General features: G+C 43.3%; 1 protein-coding gene across 3 annotated transcripts in view; it reads right to left on the bottom strand.

Moving 5' to 3' along the window:
- The window catches only part of SH3BP2 (SH3 domain binding protein 2), a 34,120-nt gene extending 12,417 nt beyond the window's left edge, over positions 1-21,703 (bottom strand). For 2 of the 3 annotated variants that reach the window (XM_035113225.2, XM_060279038.1), the window contains exons 1-7: positions 21,583-21,703; positions 7,625-7,764; positions 6,803-6,905; positions 5,367-5,484; positions 3,848-3,918; positions 3,098-3,186; positions 1,007-1,072 (exon numbers count right to left, since the gene is read on the bottom strand). In XM_035113225.2, the coding sequence (XP_034969116.2) occupies positions 1,007-1,072; positions 3,098-3,186; positions 3,848-3,918; positions 5,367-5,484; positions 6,803-6,905; positions 7,625-7,760 (583 nt within the window). In that variant the 5' untranslated portion in view covers positions 7,761-7,764; positions 21,583-21,703. Of the gene's footprint in view, positions 1-1,006; positions 1,073-3,097; positions 3,187-3,847; positions 3,919-5,366; positions 5,485-6,802; positions 6,906-7,624; positions 7,765-21,027; positions 21,312-21,582 lie in introns of those variants that run through there. The other variant, XM_060279037.1, reaches the window with a different exon arrangement.
- Positions 21,704-24,782: the final 3,079 nt, after the last annotated feature.

Raw genomic sequence — 24,782 nt, 5'->3', positions numbered from 1 at the left:
CTGCATGCACATACTCATCCTTTGAGATCGCCCTTTAAAGTATCACATTGCTGGAATGGAGAAGGGTAGACTCCTCTCCCCACCAGCAGGGAGACATCGCACTTCTCTTAGCTCACCTCAGTTTGACAGGCTGAGTGTAGCATGATTTACACAAAGAGGAAGGTGCATGAGGTGACTCTTACTGTGTGCCTTCCTCCCCATTGGAATAAACATTTCTCTGGCATGCTAACCTGATTTTTACCAGTGGCAGCAAAAAGCAAAAGTTTAGAGTAGACCAGGGATGTCCAAACAGTAGATCACAATCTACCGGTAAAATGCTGGCTGATTCTGGTAGATCGTGGGATCCTTATCGTGTACAAAAAGCTATTGGGGGGGAGTAAAAAACAACAACACACAAAACACCCGTGCAATCCTTCCCCCCCCCAAAAAATCTCAACAACTCTGGCACTTCACTCCTTGAAAAAAAAAGCTCAACAACTCTGGGTAATCCACCCCCCCCCACTCCTCCTCCCTCCAATGACAATGGGTAGATCACTGCCAGTTTTTTTTTTAATACTGGGAGTAGATCACAGTCTCTTGGGAGTTGGACATGCCTGGAGTAGACAATGCTAGGATAGGTAGAGAGTTTTAAATCTGTCTACCCAACCCATTGTCCTGATAGGCATGGGAATGGGCCCATTTGATAGATACACTGAGAATGAGGAGCTATGTGTTCATGCAAGTGTGCACATGTGAAAGTCTAGGGTATTCATATCCACTTTCCGCACACACTCATTGCTGGTCTGTGGGTGCCAGAGGGTTTACCAATGGTGAATGTAACTTTAGCCATTCCTGCTATAGATATTATTTTCGTTAAACCCTCAAGGTTTTTCTCCTCTTACCAAGTACCAATAAATCCTCTTTGCACCAACAAATTGCACTAATTAGTTACAGGTCATAGCTGGTCAGATTTCTGCAAATCATCGATCCGGTTTCTGTGGGGATGTGACTTCCTAGTTCCACGTACCTTCACACTTTATACCACCCAGGTTATCTGGCTGTAAATAATCATCATCTCCATCCTGGTCATAATCTGAAAATCAAAGTAATGCATTAAATAGCACAGCAAGGTTACCTGACAGTGCATGTCAGGGGCTCTGCAGCAGACCAAGCAGCAGCTTGCCCAGCCAGAGGAAAACATGATTGGGCTGGAAATTACACAAAGCTTGTAGCATTCTGCTCACATCCTTATACAAGGCCTCTCAAAAACAGAAGAGAAGCCCTGCTGGATTAAGACAAAGGCCCATCTAGTCCAGATTCTTATTCTCACAGTGGGCAACTGGACACCTCTGGAATTCCACAAGGGGTCAATTAAAACAGTGCTCTCCTGACTTGTGGTGGCCGGCAAGGGGTATTCCGCAACATGCATCCTCCACCAGTGGAAGCACAGCATAGCCTTATCCTTCAGGAATTTGTTCCAATCCCATTTTGAAGCCATCCAAATTGGTGACCATCACCACTTCTTGTAGAATTCCAGAGTTTAAACCATGTGCCATTTTGATGGCTTTTCTTTTGCCTGTCCCAAGTCTTCCAACATTCAGCTTCATTGGATGACCCCCAGGTTCTAGTGTTATGAGAGATGGGGAAATGCTTCTCTCTTCTCACTTTCTCCACATCAGTCATAATCTTGAACACCTCTCTCATGTACCCCCATTGCCTTTTTCTAAACTAAAAAGTCCCTCATAGGGGCTCTAGTCACTTGATTGTTTTGGCTGCCATTTCCTGAACCTTTCCCAGCTCTATAGTACCTGTTTTCCAGGTGAGCTGGCACAATATTCCAAGTGTAGTCTCACTATAGATTTGTATAAATATTGTATAACAATATTTCATTTTCACCTTGTTTCTTAATGATCCATAACATGAAGTTCACCATGTTATGGACAACCATGATACATTCATGTTGAACTTTGCTACTAATTAGGGACTCTCTTCTCTTTCCCTCCATGTACCTTTAAGAGTTCATGCCTTGGCAGTGGTACAAGTTATCTGGGGTGAGCCAAAGGGCAAGAGCTCTAGGGCTCTTTGTCTGGGGTTTGTGCACCTGGGAGGAGAGAAGGAAGCCAGTCCAAAGGGACTGTGGAAAGGAGTGGTCTTAAGCCTCTCACATGGAGAAAAGATATAGAAAATCTGGATCTTCTTTGGAACCTGTTGCCCCACCCTTCCAACAATAACGTCATTTCTTTATTTGATCAGTTTCTTTATTTGAGGGTGAAACAGAAGTGGAGACTACAACCTAAGAAATACTTTGCTGCCTGGGAAAGTGAATTCTCCCTTCCCAGAGAGAATATATCAACTGCCCCAGAGCTGGTGCCATTTCTGATATTTTTTTGAATCACTACGAGTTCATATTCAATTCTATTAACAGTTTGTTTTTATGGTTTGTTTTCTGCCTTATTTATATGCTATCATGTTTTTGATATGGTTATAGTGATTGTAACAGTTGCTAATTTAAAACGTTATTGCTATTAGTATGAGCAGCTTTGAGCTCAACATTGTTGTTGGAAAGGTGGAATACAACTGTTAAGTCAAACCTGATTTGGATAGGGTTGCTTTCCCACAAAGGGCATCATTCACTTTGGAGGTTTTCCTGCACTCATTGCTGTCTGTGGAAATACAGATGGCAGCTGTGGCTAAGGAGTGTGGCTGCCAAATGATCAGGAGACTTAACATGTGCTCCTGTTTGTTCCTTGGCAGGAGAGGCTTGCTGCCACAGTCAATCAGCTGATCGCCAGTGAAAGAAGCCTGCTGGGATTGGCTGTGTTAGAGAGTTCCATGTTGAGAACTCCATAATGCGCAGCTTGAAGTCATCGCCTGTCAACTGACCAGCAGTGACTGCAAGCAGCACTTGAGTCCTAGCTGTGCTGCAGAGAAAGATCCAAGGTGAAGTCAGGTGATTGATGGCAGGCAGTCCCACCCACCTGTCAAAGTAGCCTTGTTGGGGAACCTAGGATCTGGCCCAGCCATTGGAAAGGTTCTTCCCTCTGCCTCACTCCACAGGGAAAATGTCTACCAGGTGCATCACCTTTATGAAAAGGGAACTTCTAAATTATCTTCTCACCTGAATTTTCCATTAAATGTTGAGAGTAGTGTATATTAATGGGTCGTTCTATTGAGCCATAGAAACTGTCAACATCTGAACCGGAATCACTAGATAGAGATAGAGAGAGAGAGAGAGAGAGAGAGAGAGAGAGAGAGAGAGAGAGAGAGAGGAGTTTTAGAGATGGCACTTGTACATTGGACTTATGGGAAGAGAAAAACTAGAGCACATTGATTGTGGAAATACAAAGTAACTGGAAAACTATTTATATCTTATGTTACTGACAAAATGATATTGTATTAACAGGCAACATTCTTATTTTAGACTTTATAGCAGCTTTCTCCAACCCTGTGGAACGCCCTCCCACCAGATGTCAAGGAGATGAGTAATTATATAACCTTTAGAAGACATCTGAAGGCAGCCCTGTATAGGGAAGCTTTTTAATGTGTAATGTTTTATTATGTCTTATATACGTATGCTGGAAGCCGCCCAGTGTGGCTGGGGCAACCTAGTCAGATGGGCAGGGTGCCAATAATAAAAAGTATTTATTTATTAATTATTATTATTCTCCTCCCTACTTTAGGGGTAGCCCTTGTGGCAGCCTCCAGATGTTTTGGAATACAACTCAGATCAGCCCCAGCAAGCATTGCCAATGGTCTGAGAAAAAAGGAGTTGGTCCAAAGCTTCTGAAAGCACCAGGCTGAGGAAGGCGGCTTAAGGCAAGTTCCTTGCCATTCTTCTGCCATGATGCCTGTGCCAGCATGTGCAGACCTTAAGTCAGTAACGGTTTCCTTCTTCTCGTGGTAGTGATCTATTTCTCTTCTAAGTGAGGCCATCCAGTCCTGAAAGACAAATGATGCATTATTTGGTAGGATTTGTAAGCAACAAGCATTTTGAAACAAGTATGTTTCCAAGATATAACTGCACAAACAGCTATGAAGCACGTAACATTCTACTAACTAATTTGTATTTTCAAAGCAACTCTTATCCAAGATTTATACAGGGGAGTAATCTCACATGGGCCAAGCTCACACCATGGCCAGATTTTTAATTGTACAAATGATACAACTGCACTATGGCCCATGCCTGCAATGCAGCCCAGACCCTAAGCCAGGGTAAAAACACCAGGCAGGCCCTACAAATAACCCAGAGATGCATTTTAAATAAAAGGACACATTCTACTCATGTAAAAACATGCTGATTCCTGGACCATCCGCGGGCCAGATTGAGAAGGCGATTGGGCCGCATCCGGCCCCCGGGCCTTAGTTTGGTTAGTTTGGGGACCCTTCTTTTTTAAAAAACAGAAGAAGTAAACCTCTCACCCTACTAGAAGGAAAGTGATGAAGAAAATTATGCAGGCACCCTTCTAAGCAATTTCTGTGGCATATGCCAGTGTGTTTAGCCAATGAGTGAAGTTAGAACTGGGAATGATAAGTAAGTTATTTGGACACCATACTGGGATCCTAAAGAGCTACTGCTTTCCCCTCCGCTCTAGTGCACATTTCCTTCCTGCTTCTGTTTCATATTCTAGTCTTTTGAAACTCAGTAGTTCTAAAGACCAAATTTTGTCCTTCCCTCAATCACCTCAGGTGGTTTTGTTTGAGGTAAGGTAGTCTCTAAAAGTATTTTTTGCAAATGCTACTACGTAATAGGTAGCTGAAGTCCAGGCAGCCCCTAAGAGTTCACCATATAGTTAACATACAATACAGTGGTCTACATGACTACTCTGAATTAAGTCTTTCTGTATTTACTCCCAGTTAAGTGGGTATAGGATTCCAGGCCTTTGCTAGCTTGTGAGGAAGGAGCAGAGGGTGAGGGGGTCAGTATCAATACAAAACAAACAGATCTTACATAAAGGCATTTATTTTAAAAATTATGAAAGAGGAGTATAAAATTTACAATAATTTTAGCACAAATAATAAAATACAATTATTCTATACATTTAAAAATCCTGTTATTTATCCCGGTGGGTCTGCTGTTGGAGTAGAATATTGAAATGTAGGCGGGTTTTTTTGTTTTTTGTTTACTGGGCCATTAGGGAAAATACTATCCTTACTATTTTGCCTATAAAGAATTAAAATAGTAAAAAGGAAAAATGAAATTAAAAGTATATCACTCTGCTTTTCACAATTATTAGTATATAATTATGGCTGTGAGGGGGCATACTTATGACTACCATGAAGGGACCCTAAACTTCTGAATTTGCCACTACAGTACTGGTAGACATGGCTAGGAACGTAGCATTGACTGCCTTTCTAATTTCTTATTTAGATAATAAATTTTATTTCACCTTTCTTTCATCTTCAGAGGCAGCAGAAAAAAACCAGGTCCTATGCTTTTTGCTAATGTGAACCAACTTGAAAGGAAATACATTGTTTGATGTTGTTTCTTCTGCTGCCCGCATAACCCTGTGTAACAATGAAATTATTTTTAATCTAAAATCATGTCTATAAAGATAGCAAAATTGACATACTACAATTGCATATAGACTTTTCTGTCCTAAAGACCAACCAAAGCAATCCACAACACAACATCTGTACTGCTTTGTCTAAAAGAGCAAGAAAAGATTCCGTGCCAAAAGAAAGATACAGTTGTACCTCAGGTTAAGTACATTGGTTCCGGAAGTCCGCACTTAACCTGAAGTGAACTTTCCCATTGAAAGTAATGGAAAGTGGATTAATCCGTTCCAGACGATGAAAAACACCTACTAAAATAGCAATTTAACACAAATTTTACTGTCTAACAATACCATTGATCCATAAAATGAGACAGTATTGTAGATGAAAAAAATAACATTTACAGTGGTACCTCAGGTTAAGTACTTTATTGGTTCCAGGGTGCCATTCGCACCCCAAAAAGTATTTAACCCGAGCGGTGATAGCACGCGTGCGCGAAGCGCGCAGATCGCTTCTGCGCATGTGCGCGCAGCGGAACCTGGAAGTAAGCACTTCCGGGTCCATGGAGAACTTAACCTGAAAATACTCAACCTGAAGCGTACTTAACCCAAGGTATGGCTGTAGCTCAGCCATAAAAATGTAACCCTACTAAACTACAGGTGGAAACAACCTCCACAAATTAGGAGGACCACATGAAATAGTTCCCAAAGGGGTAGCCATGTTAATTGTTCAGCCAAGAGTCTTGCAACCACCTTAAAATACATTTATTATGGCATGCTTCTTTGTGGACTACAGCCGATTTCATCAGCAGCATGAAGCATTCTCCTAAATAGGCAAGTACTACACAAGCGTAAAACAAAATGCTAATGCAAAACAAGCCACACTGTGGGAACTATATTAAGGCTTAAATATATGTAAATAATTACAACAACAATTCACAAAACCATGCTGGTGAGCGCACAAATAACCTTGTATTGATAAGCTAATTTATGCATTATTAATTGAATTTATTATATAGCTACTCCATACCATAAGCTCTCTAGGCAGCTCCCAAAGCAAATTCAACCATTAAAATACATTGATAGGCAGATGCTCCATGAATATGACTAATGCTCGTTTAAAGTCATCCAAGCTGATAGCCGTCACTGCATCTTACGGGAGCAAATTCCATAATTTAGCTATGGGCTACGTGAAAAAGTAGTTTGACTCTCCTGGATTTTCCAGTGTTCACTGGATGGCTCCAAGAGTTCTAGTATCATAAGGTAGGGAGAAAAACTTCATTTCTATCATGATGAAATACTGCAATAGGATAAACTATATTTCCACTTACCTATTATAGCCCTTCAGTGAGAAGGCACCCTGAGGAGCTGCCGAAGTGCTACTCTTAAAGTAGTAAGTACATCCCTTATGGATAATCACAAACCTCAGCGGCCCTGGACCAATATCAATGACATGGAAAGAAGAGGGGAAAAGGGACTTCATGTATTATTACAAAAAAAAGTAGTTGCTTACATCAACACTGATGCGACTTCGGATCTATAGCCTTTCCAGATGCCTATCACAATGCTAGGGGATGCCAGCGGCCGTCCCCCTTCCTATCCCAAAGACTCTCTACGTGGGGCAAAGTAGTATTTTATAAAAGTCCGTGAAGACACAATCCTGGCTCCTTGTGAATGGTTTTGCAAGTTGGATACCTGCCTCGGGAACACATGCTCCCTCCCTCCTTTCCACCCTGGAAACTGCTTAAACAGGAATCTGGTTAGCATCAGATTCAGTGCAGAAGTAGCCATAAGGCCAACTAGGGAAAGGAAAGGGGACATTTGTGCCAGAAAAGGGATATGCTACTAACACATGTACCTGGTTTGCAAACCCTATTTTGCAGGGAGCTAGTGTTACATCTGCACCAGACTTCATTGGCTGATGACGCAACCACATTCTACACAGCTGCAACAAAAGCACAGCAATAGGATGTGGGGATGAGTGTACATTTGCTGCACTAAAAACAGATAGTGAAATAAGGCATGCCAATAAAATTAACTCCAGTCCACTTTGACCTAGTGCTGAGATAGCCTCCATACAAACATCAGCACATACTTTATCACAGCTTGGAATGAAAGCATTTGAGGTGGCACATCCTTGTTTTCTAACTTACATTTTAAGAGCTGGAACTGAGTTCCTCCTTTTTTGTGCAGGTATCCTGACTTGGTAACACCTCCAGGCATTGTCAGTAGGTTCTGTGCTCCAATTGCTTTCATTGGGACAGGCCACAATGTCTCTTCTGAAGTCATTGTTCTGAAATTTAAAAATGAGCACATTAGAGATATCACTTCATTAACAAACACCAACACCAATTTACATGTATGTAGTGTATTATCTAATTTGATACAGCCTGCCAACACTGATCTATGTTCAACAGAGAGAGTAGTCTAGCTTAGACTGTTGCAATGTGTTTGTAGGGCTGCCTTTGAAGACTGCCTGAAAACTGTGTTAGTTCCATACAAAGAGGTTTAAATACTGTATATTCCGGCATATAAGATGACTGGGCGTATAAGACGACCCCCAACTTTTCCAGTTAAAATATAGAGTTTGGAATATACTCGCCGTATAAGAAATACGATCTGGCGTATAAGACGACCCCCGACTTTTGAGAAGATTTTCCTGGGTTAAAAAGTAGTCTTATACGCAGGACACTTTTCAGTTAACTTAGGTGTAAAACTGCAATGTTTAACGTTCCACAATATCTTTGCAAGAGAGGAGAGGGGGGGAGAAAACCAGAATGACTTCACCGCACTCCCATGACCTCCATCAGGCACAGCTATCTGGGAGTAAGCCCCACTTAATTCAATAAGAGTTACTTCTGGGTAGACAATGTTTAAGTGTAGACAATGTGCCATGTATTGAAAACCATGACAACATGGCACTCATCTTGAAATTTTTATTTTTATTTTTGCTTTCAGTGGGTTTATTGTTCCATTGCAGATGTGTGCTTTCAGCTGGTGAGCAGCACACAAATTCTTCTGCTGGTAGCAGAGAACATGCTTGGTGTCAAAGCTAGCTGCATACAAGGGTTTAATGCATGGGTGTAGCCAAGGGGAGGTGTAGCCAGGGGGAGCAGGGGGCAGCTGTCCCCTCCCCAGAGGGGAGTAAAACAATAGAAATACCGTACTTAACCAACTGACCAATCAGATCGGTTCTGTCCGCTCTAACAAAAGTCCTGGCCCTCCCCCAACAAAAATCCTGGCGATGCCCCAGGGGTCGACAAGGTTTACCTCGCCTGGGCCGGTTCACTCCAGCAGAGATGGGCCGGACTGCACATGCGCCCGCGATTTCCAGCTCCATGAAAGCGAGTACCCGCACTGCGCTATGCCAGTTTAGCGCAGCGACTCGCTGAGTGGGTGGCTCGGTTCAGGGGTGGCTCATGGGCCGGTTAAATGACCCCCCATGGACTGCTTGTGGCCCATGGGCCTTAGGTTGCCGACCCCTGGTTTAATGCTATACCCTGTTAGAAATATTCTTTCCCCTATTTCTTTTATCATCCTGGTTGTGAGAAAAAAAACCATGCAACTCAGAAGCTCAGTATTATGAACACTGATTACTCTTCAGCAACTCTTCCATAAAAAATAATTTAAAAAAATTATTAGGTTTCCAATAATAAGTAAACACAGAACACTGTTATACTTCCAAAAACCCAACCCAAACCCCAAAAGTCCCATGGCGATTGGCAAATGGTAACAGGGGCAGGATCGTGAAATCTGGAAGCCCCTAGTCATGAACCAGCAGCTTTATCCTTGACTGAGCAGCCCTTTTTTAGGATCCGAAAAGGGGGAGGGGCTAGAAAAGATGCTCTAAACATAGTCTGCCTCCCTTTTCCCCTGACTGGATTACCACGCCCAGTGTGGTCACCACCTAGCGGTCATAAAAGACAATTGAACTTTGGAACATGGAATATACGGACTTTGTTAGATAACACAGACAGTCAGTGCCGTAGTAATAGGGGGGCAGGGGGCACACCGCCCCGGACAGCAGGCTGGGTGGGGCTGACCACCTCCGACAGCCGCCGCCACTGTCGCGCCCGCCGCCATGGAGGAGAAGCCCCAACGCAACCGAGGCCCCCTTACTCCGCCGCTTGCTCGCAGGGTTTGCTGTGGGTTTGCTGTGGTGCCGCAACACATGCGCTGTGCGTCATGCATCATGATGCATGCGTTGTGGAGCGCAACACATGCGCGCGACGGATACCTCGCCCTCCGGCAGGGTGCCTTCGCATTTGCCACCCCGGGCAGCCAGGTGGCTAGCTACGCCGCTGCAGACAGCGAGCGTCCTGAACAGCCATCATTGCAAGAGAGCTGCGACGTTTTAACATTGATTGCAGCGCTTCAAGAGACTCAAAGAGCAGGCGATGGACAACTGAAGGAAGAAAAAGGAGGCTACACATTCTTCTGGAAAGGTCTATCTGAACAAGAACATCAAATACATGGCTTAGGCTTCGCTATCAAAAACAATCTTGCAAAGCTCCTGTCAGAAGTCCCTACCAGCATTAATGAGCTACTCTCAACCCTTTGAATAAAGCTCACCAAAAACCAACAGGCTACTATTATAAGCGCTTATGCACCAACACTGGATGCCGATGGGGAAAAACCCAGGAAAATCTTCTCAAAAGTCGGGGGTCGTCTTATATGCCCAGTCGTCTTATACGGCGGAATATACTTCCCCACTGAACAAGCAAACAAAGCATGCCTGCAACTTTCACGGGGGTTATGTTCTGGGGGTCATGCCTAAATCCAAAATCGTGTACATATAGTCAGAACACATTGGGTTTATTGGCAGCAAAGAAATAACAATTTACATGCAAATAATAATAACACATAGCAAAATATATTTAATCTACCAAAAGAACAGCTTACTTCAATATGCCCAAACAGCAACTCTTCATAAATTCTATTGTTATTAACAAATTTCACAGCATAAAAACAACCAGTGTGGGATTTGAAGATTTTCAAGTACAGTACTGTATAGTGACAGCCGAAGTACCTATATACAACTGAATCCCTCCAAAATGATCACTGGAGAATTAGTAGTAGTAGTCATAATAATAATAATAATAATAATAATAATAATAATAATAATAATAATAATAATAATTTATTTATACCCCGCCCATCTGGACGGGTCTCCCCAGCCACTTTGGGCGGCTTCCAACAGAAGAATAAAACACAACAATCAATTAAACATTAAAAGCCTCCCTGAACAGGGCTGCCTTCAGATGTCTTCTAAAAGTCTGGAAGTTGTTTTCCTTTTTGACATCTGTTGGGAGGGCGTTCCACAGGGCAGGCGCCACCACCAAGAAGGCTCTCTGCCTAGTTCCCTGCAACTTGGCTTCTCGCAACGAGGGAACCGCCAGAAGGCCCTTGGTGCTGGACCTCAGTGTCCGGGCAGAATGATGGAGGTGGAGACGCTCCTTCAGGTATACTGGACCAAGGCCATTTAGGGCTTTAAAGGTCAGCACCAACACTTTGAAGTTGAAAAGCCCCTCCCTATGAGTTAACGTAAGTAAGAAAAGGGAACCACACATCCATAAAACTGTATCCCCCACCAGCTAATCTACACTGAGAATATTTCTCTTCTAGAGCTAACAGCCACTCTATGATATGAATGCTCAATCAAGATTTTCTCTAATACTGTACAGTACTCTTTTCAATTATTTATTTAAGGCATTTATATACCTATTAATCATTAGCATTTCCCACGATGTAGAATTTCCATACTCGATGCCATCAAGAACTTAATTATCTCTATGAGGCACTTGATTGTTACTGACTCTGAAAATACTGAGAAGTGCTAAAACTGGATCTTAAATCCTTTATGTGGACAAAACATTCTCTCTACAAGAAAGAGCAAAGAGAATTGATTTGCAGAAAATCAGTGCAGGTTATTATAAAGAAAATATCCCTCATTCCCTAGCTGAAGATGAGCCTAAACAACTCTCACCATACCTGGCCAATTGGACGTATTGACTGGGGGCTAACGGGAGCTGGTATTCAAAACATCTCTGCTGGGCACCAGGTTGAGGGAAGCTATTCTAGGCTATAAAATCACAAGGTTGGAAGGGGCTTCAAGGCCAATCTAGTCTGAATGCAAGTAATTTGCTGGTACTGTATCCACCTCAGAGGTTTTTATCTACAGGCTGCATGACCACCTAACAAACAAAAAGTTCACAACTTTCCAGGGCACTCTGTCAAACTGCTCATACACACACATGAAGATTTTTCTAATATTTAGTCAAAATTTGCTCTCCTGACATTGTTTTTAAAGTATTTTTATTAAAGGTTTCTTGATTTACAAAAGTATGTGCAATGTCTCTCTCTAGTATTTTTTCCATTTATCATTTTTACAAATCAGATTCACTTGTTGAGACATTGGGAAGAAGAGGGAAGAGAGGTAGAAGGGGGGGGGGAGGTTGGGTGATGATGCTTCTATTTTACTTAATATATGTAGAGTTTGATGTCAGCGTTGCTTGTGTAGGTTCTCTTTTGTTTGCTTGTGTTCCTTTGGTGGTGAGAGAGGTTGAGTGGTGAGAGAGCCTAGGGTATGGTTGTTCATTGTGATTGGCTGTGGTGGTCTTTGTTTTCATGTGTGAGTGGGGTGGGTGGGTGTTTTGGGTCAGGTTAGCCATATTGTATGCTGTAGGTAGATTTTTGTCATTGTCTTGTTGGGCTGTATGTGTGATGAAAGGGAGCCATACCAGGGTGAAGGCGTCTTCTTCTGTTTGTCCCTGCTCTCCTGACATTTGAACCAGTTCCTTTGAAATGAGTCACAGAGGAGACTGTGATGCCTTTATGATATATGGTTTATTTACACATATACAACCTGAGCCTACAGTGGAGGGGCTCACTGTAAAAAAGTGAAAGGTTTTTGGGTGATGATTTATAATGAGCTTATAAAAATGTTGAAATATACATTTGTTAAAAAAACCAGAAGCATTTTTACTTGGAATAGTAGGCCAGGATATTAAGAAAGCAGATGTAAAATTGTTCCAATATGCAGTAGCAGCAGCTAGAATATTGTTAGCCCAAAAATGGAAACAAGAAGAATTACCAACGAAAGAGGAGTGGATTATAAAATTGATGGAGTACGCAGAAATGGACAAAATGACGGGGAGAATCCAGGAACAGCGGGACCAGAAGTTCACTAAAGACTGGACAAAATATACAGATTATTTGAAAGACAGTGGTACAGAAATGAAAAAGTTAGTAGGATTTAAAGAATCTTTGTAGATACAAGTAGTAAAAGATATTGCGAAAGGACAGTATAATATGAAAGGACAATATAAAAATCGGGACAATGTTAGAAATAAGAAATATAGCAGTTAGAAATAATGTTAGAAAGTCATTAGGAGGGGTCAAAGGGAGTCGTGGCTTATATAAGCCGATACGAAAGAAAGATATTGAAAACATGTATGGATGTAAAATGTTTATATGTATGTAAAAATAAAAAAAATGATTTGGCAAAAAATACAGTGGAGGGGCTTGCAGCATTAACTCCTTGGATTAAAACAGACATTAAATGCTGCTCTCTGACTCTCTCTTCTGCTTGCTGCTTTATTTCTAAGTTCACATCACAGCCCCAAAACTCCGCATCAAATTCAGCTTTGTCTGTTGTGGGAGCCCCCCCATTTGCTGTCTCACACAGAGCTCCTTAATCCTTTGCTCCCTTAAATGGCCCATCTCCCAGGCGATCATTTGCCAGGAAGCAAGCTTGGCTTGAATAGATGTTAACATTTCTTCTGGATCCAGGGATTAGAGGGGTCTGGCACCCTGTTTAACACACTGACACTGACACACACACACTTGAACTCATAACACCTTCAAATGTTGAAAGATAGTTATCAAGTTGCCTCTTCATTTCTTTTTCAGGCCAAATGTATACAACTCCTTTAAACTTTCCAGGGCCTTCAGAAACTTTATCACACTCCTCCAGACACATTCCAGTGCCCCCGCATTGATATCCTTCTAAAACCACGGTACCCAGTTTGGGCACAGAATTCTAGGTGAGATTGGACCAAAGCAGAATAAAATGGTGTCATTACTTCTAATGATCTGGTGCCTATAATTCTGTTGATGAAGCATAGAGTTACATTAACTTTCTTAGCTATCACATTGCCCTGGTGACTCACCTTTAACTTGTGGTCTACTAAAACCCCTTCCCACATGCACTGTTGTAAATAAAGCCCAGTATATTCCATTCAACATTTGTCCACCTGATTCTACCTAACCAAATGCAGAACTTTATATAATCTGTTAGACCAAACTTTACTTTTGGCCCAGTTCTCCATCCCATCATGATCATTCTGAAATCTTGTTTCTGTCTTTAAGGCTGTTAGGTACCTCTACCGGTTTGATGTCACTTGCAAATTTGATAAGGATTCCCTCTACTCCTTCATCCATGTCATTTATCCACTACAGTGGTGCCTCGCTAGACGAATTTAATTCGTTCCACGGGTCTTTTCTTATAACGAAAAATTCGTCTAGCAAATCCCATAGGAATGCATTGAAATTGTTTTTTGAATTTATTTTTTTTTGCCCATAGGAATGCATTAATTGAATTTCAATGCATTCCTATGGGAAACCACGATTTGCTAGACGAATTTTTCATAAAACAAATTCGTCTAGCGAGGCAATCTCCGCTTGAAAAATCCTTTCGTTAAGTGGAAATTTCGTTAAGCAGGGCATTCGTTAAGCGAGGCACCACTGTATGTTGAAAGCCACTGGGCCCAAGACAGACTCCTATGGCACACAACTTGTCAATTCTCACCACAGATGAGCACTCTTACCAAACAGCTTACCATAGCTTACCAAACAGCTGCAAATTCACTTAACAATAGCACAATCTTGCCCACATTTTGCCAGCTCGTCAACGATAGTATGGGTGGGGGAGAAGACTTTTCACAAGGTATACCTTGTGAATCTACAGCATTCTCCTTATCTACCAGGCTAGTAACTATACTTAAAAAGAAGATACAGTTACTCAGGCATAAATTCCTGTTGAGAAACCCTAGCCAGCTCTTTGTAATACATGTACTTTTCTAATTCCAGCTTTCTTTCTTTTTCAAAGTTTTTAAAATTTCATTTTATGATGTACATAAAACAGAGAGAAGAATTATAACAGCAGATTAAAATTAAAAGGTGAAAAACAAAACCATAAAATAGGCAGATATAATGAGTACAGTTCCACAATGCCTTAAAATGACAAAGTCCAAGTAAAGACTACCAGGGTTATCAGATTAGCAAGAACATTTCCAACTATTGACATTATTGACATTATGCTATTGACACAGCAGTTGCCTGGGTCCTCTTTCCCTCTCTTTGTAGAGGGAGGGATTTACTTGCCTCTACTTCTCTTGTTCTCTAAGAATTCTGAAAACTTGAATGGACAGAGGCTCTGAGATTACAGCTTTAGTTCCTTGAGTAATTGTCAAACCCTGGATTAATTTAGAGAGGCTGCTAGCTGCTCCCATACTGCTTTACCCAAATTGGACTGCAGCACTCTCCCTTGTCAATTTGCTATATTTTTGCCGGGTAGAACACGGTTATCCTCGTGGGAGAAAACTGAGGCAAAGTTTAAGTTATTATTCATTATTTTATTCATTACATTTCTACCCCACCCTTCCTCCCAAAGGAGCCCAGGGCAGAAAACGCACCTTGTGCCACATTTCTCCAGCAAAGCTACTATTTCCTTGTTCTTTCTCTTGCTTTGAACACAGTAAAAAATCAGTCTTCTTATGAGCATCTCTCACACACCAAGCCTCATTCTATGCTTTAGCCCTCCTGACACTCTTCCTACAAGCTTTGTTCACTTGTTTCTTTTTCTGCATATTTATATAACACGGTGTCCTATGAAAAACATGTTTTTCATTGATGTCTACTACACAGTGAAAGTATATAATAATTTCTTGGTGCTGTTCTACATGAGCCAGCCCCACCCCACCCCGTTCTTGCTCTTTCACTATCTGCCACAGTCAGAATACATCCACAATTTAATCTGCAAGCTCTAGCTTTCTCATAATGATCTAACAAAGGGAATATTCGCCCAACAACTAGCAATTAAAGCCCTCAAGTAAAAGCTCCATGAATAGAGCAGAAACCCTTATCAAAAGGCTGTATTATCTCCAGGAACATTTCTGGCAAAAAGTTGGCCCAGCGTTGCTCAGTATTTGAATTTTTAAAACTATTAAAAATAAATTCATATGCACTGTCTCAAGGATCTGTACCATATAAAGATTCACTCGTTTACCCCACGTGTGGGCACAGCAAACTCTTTCTCCACATCCACATGGAAAGTTTATACAATGATAATGCTATGGCACTCCAGTTTATGACCAAAATGGTAGCTTTACAGCTGACACCAAAACAGAGAAATAGAGTGTTCTTTTCATTGCCACCCTTTGCCCAACATTATGAAAATCATATCACCTATCCATCTATAATCTGGGGCTGTATTTTGTAAAAGCTGGAACACTTATTCCAATCTACAGCGCTCATAGTTTAATGCAGTGCCAGCTGGTGCTCCCAAAATGTGGGGCTTGTCCAAGTCACACTTATCCTGCCAAGCTATCCAACCCCTCAGTCTCACCCACACAAAGTTCCTCTTAGGAGTCAGGAGACTGCAGTTGCTCTCATGCTCTGCTTGTAAGCTTCCTAGAGACATTTAACTGACTGCTGCTAAAATGCTGGGCTAAGATGGAGACAGGCAACTTGTCTAAGTTAGTACAAAGCAGAGCTACGGCCTGGGCACCAAACATCAAATGCCTTTACCTTTTATTTGCTACACCACCACAGTACGCTGTGCTCTGAATTGCTTCTCTTTCCTTCAGCACCCCCACCCTGACTTTCCATGGTTCTGGAAGCAAGACGAGGGGGAATGAGTGTAACTTTATAAAACACTGCACATGTTAAATATTTCTCCTCTCATCTTATAGAAGTGAATTCACAAGCTGTGGCAATGACCACTATGTTAATGGCTTTAAAGAGGATCAGACAAATTCATAGCGTATCAATGAACAGCTATTACCCATGTACGCTAAATGAATCTACTGCATTCAGAGGCATAATACCTCTGAATACCAGAAGCTAAGGACAAAAAGGAAAATATCGTCATTAGCTTCACATCCTCCTTGTGAGCTTGTAGAAGCACCGGGCAAGCTACAGCTGGAAAAAGGCTGCTTGATGAAGAGCGATATATGAACATGCCTCAACCTTTCTGATTATCATTTACACTTTCATGTGGTATTTCAAGTTCACTGCAATTGCTTTATTTTGTGCAAGTCTGTGTTCTGTTGTGTCATCCACTGGTGCGAAAATAAATGCAGTTTGAATTAAGTATATTTGTTATATTTTACACATATGATTTTTTAAAAATAGCACACAATAGACATGCATATCTCATATTAATTCAATATTTACAAATGAATTTATTTCCCTGCATGCTCCCTTTCAAAGTTAATGAATTTTCAGAAAGTAGCCCTGTTACTCTTTTTCAGGAAAAACAGCAAAGAGCCTTCTGACACCTTAAACGCACAGTTAATGAAGTGTTTAATTGCTCACCACAAAGCCATTTATGACTGTAAACCTAATCTACTCCCAGGTAAGTGGGGATACTGCAGCCATTCTCACTATCTTGATTTCACAATTCACTATAAATTTGTCATCCTAGCTCACTTCTCTCACTTGGGCATCAGGGTTGGTCAAGTTTAGTTATGTCAGAGAAAAATGCAAGGAAGGGGAGAAAAGAAATTTTAGATTTAATTATACTTTTTAAAAAAGTATATGGTGGTCAAATATGGGTAGTCAAATCAGGATGGTTCCCCCCCCCCCCCCGCCGACAAAGAGGCTAGGACTTTCATGGAAGATCACAAACAAAATCCACAGATATTGAGAGATTATTCTTTTCCATGTAATAATGAGTGGTCAATTCCATTGGTTTTCACAATAGGAGGAAGATTAAGGCTGAAATCCTAACCCCTTTTACCTTGGAGTAAGTCTCACTAAATTCAATGGGATTAGCTTCTGAAAAGACACAAGACTGCAGTCTTTGTTCATACAGACTGCCTTTACCAGCCAACACCGTCTCAGAAATAAGAAAAGCAAAGAGACACCTGTATATACATCATTGACTTTCAAACCCTTCTCTCAGCCAAAAACAAATACTGTACTTTGTGTTATTTACCTCCATGTGCATTCTATTTTAAAGTAAATTAAGCAGCTAATGCCCAGCCATATCCCCTCATGGTTCTAAACCTCTATTGTGCTTCATGAGAATAGTGTTAGGAAACATCAAGTAAAGCAGCAAGCCAATATATTACAATATTAATTACTTAAAATATTCACTTAAAACAGTGTCGATGAATGAATGTGGATTCCATTCACTTCAAGGAAGTACATTCCTGAGCACTGACCAAACAAGCAAACAGGGAATTTCTGTATCTGTCTCTACTTAGAGCGGAATTCTCCAGCATCCGTATTGATGACTCAAATGAATTTTGAACTGATTCAGCAAAGATCTTATACATAAAAGCCCAATTACAATTTCCTATAATAAAAATATTTTCTTTTTACATACAGTATTCATCTTCCCCAGATTCCTTGAAAATTAATTTTCTGGCAGAATACAGTTCTCACCAGATTTCTTCTTCTAAAAAATCTTACCTCCAAACTAATTCTGCCCAAATTACATTTTTCTTCACCCCTAGGAAAATACTGGTTTCCCCCCTCACCTCGCTCATGCCAGTTCCCACTTCAATGAAGCATGACCCTATTATGCCTGTAGTCACACACACCTCATTTTTTCAAAACAGATATGGCAATGCTACTGTTGGAAAAGCTTATCAAACCTTTATTAGGCATTTTACAAATAAAACCATAAAAGAGAAAATAACATATAAGAGCCTTGAAATATATATTAAAAAGGCAGCGGTTGGCTACATAGACTGATTGTGTATGTGTGTGTGTGTGTGTGTGTGTGTGTGTGTGTGTGTGTGTGTATATATATATATATATATATATATATATATATATATATATATGTATGTAGAATCGGTGGTTTTCCTTGTTAACCTGCTCCTTGAAGGACTGCTACCAAAAACTCAGCTACCCCTGCCGTTACCCTTTGGTCAACGTCAGATAGGCAGAATCCCACACTTTCACCTTGCTGGGGTTCCAGACCACCCAAAAGAGGGGACAGCACACGTTGACGGAGCGTATTATACAATGAGCAATGAAAGAGAATATGCTCTACAGTGTCCGGGACATTCATAGAACATCTGCAGAATCTCTTGTTTCTAGGAATGTTTTGATATCTTCTGTTGACAAATGCTGAGGGAAAAACATTCAGACGGGAATGAACCAAGCAAAGATGGCGCCGAGGTAAGACGCTCTTATCAGAGCTCGAAGAAATCTTTTAACTAAATGCCTTTGTTGCTGTTGGAAAAGCAGTGTGCAAACACATTCACTCAGCAAGTGTGTCTTGTTCAGGATTGCCTCACACTGATCTGTTAGTGGAAGAGACTCTCATAAGTAAGTTCATTATGCATCTCTCACTATTTAGATGTAGCATAATCTAATACTACTGAGTGGCTTTATAAATATATCAGGAAGCAGGGATGACAAAGGGCACGCCTGCTTAGGACCCCGGGCTACTCAAGTCATCTTTTATCAAGTAATGAAGTCACAGGAAGTTTTTAATGTTTGATATGTTATTTTATTTTATATATTTTGCTGGAAACCGCCCAGAGTGGCTGGGGAAATCCAGCCAGATAGGTGGGGTATAAATAATAATAATAATAATACATATGGCTGTACTGAATGAGGGGTTGCATACTAGCAATGTCAGAGCCCAAACATACAGACTTCACACTACAAAAGGGACTTCCTTTCTTTGCTTCCTCACTGCGTGCTTGAGGAAAAGCCCCTTTCTCAGCACAACCAAAGGAAATGCAGCAAACTGGAGGTGCAGGAAGAGGAGAGCACTATCACATTGCATTTACTCCCTGTTTCCAACCAGGCTCTTGGCACTACACAACTCCACTGGCCCTGCTTCTCAGCTGCCAAAAGCTCACCAATCAAGACAATCATTGGAGGGGATGGAGCAGAGGCCGGTGTCAGAATGGGGTATGGCCTGCAGACAGGTTGGGAGAACTAATTTCTGCTTTTAAAAAGGTATCTAGGGATAGGATTCTGACAGGGACTTCATAGACATTCCTCAGATGTGCTATTCTATGTACAGAATTTGAGAGCTGTAAATAACAAATTCTTTTTCATATTTTAGGCTATATAGGTTGCAATAGTCAGATTGTAATGACTTGACAAATCCAGGTTTGAGAAAGGCAGCTTTCTTCTAAACTGGAGTCTAAATTGCCTACCAACTACCCTCACAAGCACCTTATACCCAAATGGCATATTTTAGACTAGCTAATATTTGCTAAAGTCATCTTGGTTTAATGCTCTTCTTCACCAGGAAGGGACTGAACAACAAAACAGCATTAAATAATTCCTTCCAGTAGCACCTTAGAGACCAACTAAGTTTGTCATTGGTATGAGCTTTCATGTGCATGCACACTTCTTCAGATTTCGTGCATGCACACGAAAGCTCATACCAATGACAAACTTAGTTGGTCTCTAAGGTGCTACTGGAATGATTTTTTTAAATTTTGTTTTGACTACGGCAGACCAACACGGCTACCTACCTGTAAACAAAACAGCAGTCACATATCCAACCCTAAAAAGTAGCATTGCTATCCTATTGACCAGGCTGGGCTGGCTTTCCAGAGCTAGGTGCAACCAGCCAACAAGGGCCATACCTCAGACGTCTCTCCAAGACCTTGCCTGCGTCTCCAGGCAAAAGCAAGAGAAGCAACTGCAACTATAAGATGCCGTGGGGACAACCAATGCAGATTTTGCTTGGTTTTCAGGTTACTGGTGGCAAGATCACTAATTCTCAGCTTTCAAAGCAAGGCTACTTACTAATGGAAATATTTCCTGTTCTTTGATTTGTAAGCCCTAGCAAGAGGAGGCTTCTCCTTGCTATCACCTGAAGTTTCAGGAAACGAAGAACTCAGTGCTCTACAGCAGGCACCCCCAAACTTCGGCCCTCCAGATGTTTTGGCCTACAACTCCCATGATCCCTAGCTAACAGGACCAGTGGTCAGGGAAGATGGGAATTGTAGTCCAAAACACCTGGAGGGCCAAAGTTTGGGGATGCCTGCTCTACAGCAAAGTCATAAGCAAGAGAACAGTTCTCTAAGCAGGTTTCTAGTCATGAAGCTGTCAGGAATCCAGTAAAGGTCCTGGAGCAGGTACTCCCTAGTAGAGTCCCATTTTCTTTTGTACCAGAGTAGCTTAAATGTCAAGGTTATGTACAGATGCCTAAAAAGACCAAGCCACATTTCTTCAAACTGAAGATGATGGCTGCTTCTTCTGGAATATATACCTGTATATTAAAAAAAAAATCACAAAAGTTGAGCTATCAATATAATTTATTTTTATTTATTTCATAAAATATATCTACCGCAGTTGCAGGGCGTTTGATTTTCGTCTTGATTTTCTACCTCCTGCTGTTTGAGAAGCTGCTGTTAGTTAGTTGGGCACCGGGGTGTGTGTGTGACGGACACCCGCACTAGTCTCGGGAGATCTCCCCTCTGCAGTCGGTCCCTCGGCCGCCTTTCTGGCAGAGCTGGCCTTATCAGCTCACACAAGCGGAAGAAACTTCCCCGAGCCAAGAGAGACCGAGGAGGAGCCGTTTCCCATGTGTGAGGAGACGCCTTCAAGCGGCCATGGCGCGCAGCCCAAGGGCGCCGCGTCCACCAGGCCCGCCCGCCAGGAGGGAAGGCGGGGAACTTGGCGCCCGTCCCGCGCTCGCTTCCACACGGGGCCTGCTGCCGCTTTCCGGGCTCGCACCTGGGAAACGCCGCCGAGGGAGAGGCGGCCTGAGCACCTGCCGCGAGCGCAGTCAACCCCCGTCGACGCTGAGCAGCAGCAGCGCGGGAGCAGGAGGGCTGCGCTTGCCGCCGGTCCCGTCGCCTCCGCTCTCCGGAGCGCAAAGGCCGCTCGCCGCCTTCCTTACCTGCGGGCATAGCGAGAGTCCCGTCAGGGGCGCTTCTTCCCGCCGCGGCGCCGGGAGCCTCCCGGAGCCGCCATCCTCCTCGCCGCCTCCGCCTTCCCGCCCGGCTCCTCCTCGCGCGCAGACTTGCGCCTCCCTCGCAGCACCCGGCGGCCCCGGCTCCTCCTCTCCGCGGCCAGGAGCGCGGCGGAGGGAAGGCGGAGGCGGCGCGGCCGGGACACCTTCGCGAGATGAAGACTTGAGGTGCCGCGGACGCCCGTCGCCGCAATGGCGCCTCCTGGCTGCCGGCCCACAACGCCCGATACCGGGCTGGGAATAAGGCTCACTGAAGGCGCCTCTTGGTAAACGCAAAGCCCGAATTGTAAACGCAACTGTGAAACCTTTTTCTTCTTCTTTTGCTGAATTCTTCTTTTGCTGAATTGCACGTTCACGTCGAAAATCTATCTCCCTCCTCTGCATTGTTCCCCCCCCCCTGACATAAATAGATGGAGATTCATATGCGGAAACCCCTGATTCGTAAACTTTCAATAGGGTCCAAGTCTGGGAGGTGACTCCGAAGAAAGAACTCGCAGGAACCTGAACCTTTGCTTTGCTACAGGGTGAAAGCTTTATAAGGGGCGAAATGTAAATCGGTCCCTTAGCGCTCTCTCATTTGCAGTGACCCTGAAAATTCTGGATACACGTAATGGAAAACTGCTTGCCAGCACTGAAGTAGGCTAATAGGAAACCTGCTTCAGCTTCAGTCATCTACCACCTGTAGAAACACCTTCAAATAGCTATGTTAAATATGATATTTGCCTTAAAAATAAGCTCATACGTTTTTGTTAATCTTGATTGATAAAAACACTTTTATGGATCTTTATTGTTCTGAACATTCTCTTTGATGGAAACACGGCAAAAGGAATTTAAGGTGTGCACTTATATAAGACTACAATAAACCTGTAGAATGCATTGGTCAGCATGATTATAGTGGGAGGCGATGGTTTGCCTTAAGAACATGAGAACAGCCTTCTGGGACAGGCATCCTAGTCCAGCATCCTGTTCTCACAGAGGCCAACCAGATGCTCCCGTGGGAAACCTGCAAGTAGGACCTGAGCACAAATAGTGCTTTCCCCTCCTGTGATTTCCAGCAACTTGTATGCAGAAGCATTGCTGCCTCCAGTTGTGATTAAGAGCTGACTTGATAGTATGCCATAAAAGTATGCATGGCATTGAGAAAGTGGATAGAGGAAAGCTATTTTCCCTTTCTCGTAACACAAGAACTCAAGTGGGCGCTTATCCACCAAGTCCAGGCAGTGGTACCATGTAATGCCAGGTCAGTACAAAACAAGACCATGCTTGTTGTGTATTGAGTCAAAGGATTTTATATCTGTATTATTATTGTCTGTATTTGCATTAGGATAAAGTAACTGCCTTTTGGTTCCAGAGGGTACAGCTACTATTGGTTCATTTAAGCTGCTGTATTTGGATCCTCTGTCTTATTGGTTCCCTCCAAAAGGCAGCACTGTGATTGCTTGATATTGTTCCCTCCAAAATGTATCCCTTCCTAGCTAGTCCCCTGTCCCTATAAATGTAGCCTTCCTGCCCTCACAGTCAGTCTTGTTCACTTTAATAAAGAGCTGTTACTAGAGAACTGCCTCCAGCATATTATGTCAAGAGAGCTGAAATCACAAACCCCACGTCACAACAACTGGCGACGAGGATGGGATCTGGAATGCTGAGGAGCGGTTAAACACAGCCCTGCCTCAGAGTCCGGATTGCAGCGTAGAACAAGACTCACTGGCCAGCTGAGAAGACGACCCTGCCCGCTAGGACAATGGAGAGTCCAAGGGTATTGGAGCCCTTCCAGCCATCAGAGCCCCACACGTGGGAAGACTACGTCGAACGCTTCAAGTTCTTTGCAGTGGCTCAAGGGATCACTGATGCCAGCAAAAGAAGGGCCACATTCCTGAGCTACTGTGGGCCCGAGACCTTCAAGCTGGCCAAGGCATTACTTGCTCCAGCGAAGCTGAGTGAGACATCTCTCAAAGATATTCTTGCCTGCCTAACAAGCCACTTGGCGCCTACTGAGACCAAGATGGCCCGGCGGATGGAGTTCCATAAGAGGCAGCAGCGTGCTGGGGAGTCTGTATCCGCATTTCTGGCTGAACTCCGGAAGCTCGCTCAGCACTGCGGCTTCCAAAATCTGGAAGAGACTCTCCTGGATCGGTTTATTGGTGGTCTGAGCAGCAAGAAAGCCAGAAGACGCATTGTGGCTAAAGAAGAGGTTACCCTTGCTTCAGCCTTGAAGGAGGCCACCGCCACGGAGAATTATGAAAGAGAGGAGCTTGATGCCAGTCGCAAGGCCACTAAGCCACAGATAGAAGTTGCGCATGCCATGGACGAGCTAGAGGCTACTCCGAGCCAGAGCCCAGTCCGTGGGGTCGAGTTGGTGCGTCAGGCCTGCACAGTGCACAAAGATCGCCGAGGCAGTTGCCCAGGTTGTGGCGGAAACCATGAGCGGAAGAGTTGTCGTTTCAGGGATGCTATGTGCCGGACGTGCGGAAAGACGGGTCACATCGCCAGGATCTGTAGATCGGCGGTGTCGGGAGCGACAGGAGCACCTAGACTGGAGCATCGCAGACCGCCCACAGCACCTCGTTTTCTAAAGGACTGCCACTATGTAACGGAGATCAACGGGAGGGCCGTGCAGTTTCCAGCGCAAGGCAAGGCACACGTCAAGGTGAAGATTGAGGGTCAGCAGTGCGACATGGAGGTGGACTCCGGATCTGCATTCACCATCGTGTCGGACCAGACCGCGAAGACATTCTTCCCCAGGGGTAAGTTGCCCCCTCTGGAGCCCTTCCCGGCAACCTTGCAGTCGTACTCAGCAGGCCGCATCCATGTTATGGGAATGTGTGCCGTGAGAGTACAGTTCCGGGACAAACAGGCTGTACTCAAACTGGTGATTGCGAAGGGCAGTCGCCCCAGTCTCCTGGGCACTGACTGGTTCCCCGCCCTGGGACTGAGTATCTCAGGGCTAAATTCAATCCAAACCTGCCCTGAGATGAGCGAGGCATTATGCAAGGAATTTGCTGGTCTCTTTAATGGAAAACTGGGTTGTTATAAAGGGCCCCCAGTTGACTTCGAGTTGGATCCCGGGGTGGCCCCAATCCAACTCAAATCAAGGCGAGTGCCATTTGCACTGCAACCCAAGATCAAGG

This window comes from Zootoca vivipara, chromosome 9, assembly GCF_963506605.1.
Source record: "Zootoca vivipara chromosome 9, rZooViv1.1, whole genome shotgun sequence".
Classification (NCBI taxonomy): Eukaryota; Metazoa; Chordata; class Lepidosauria; order Squamata; family Lacertidae; genus Zootoca; species Zootoca vivipara.
Note: the sequence above shows the minus strand (reverse complement) of the source record. Positions and strands in the feature narration are given on the sequence as shown.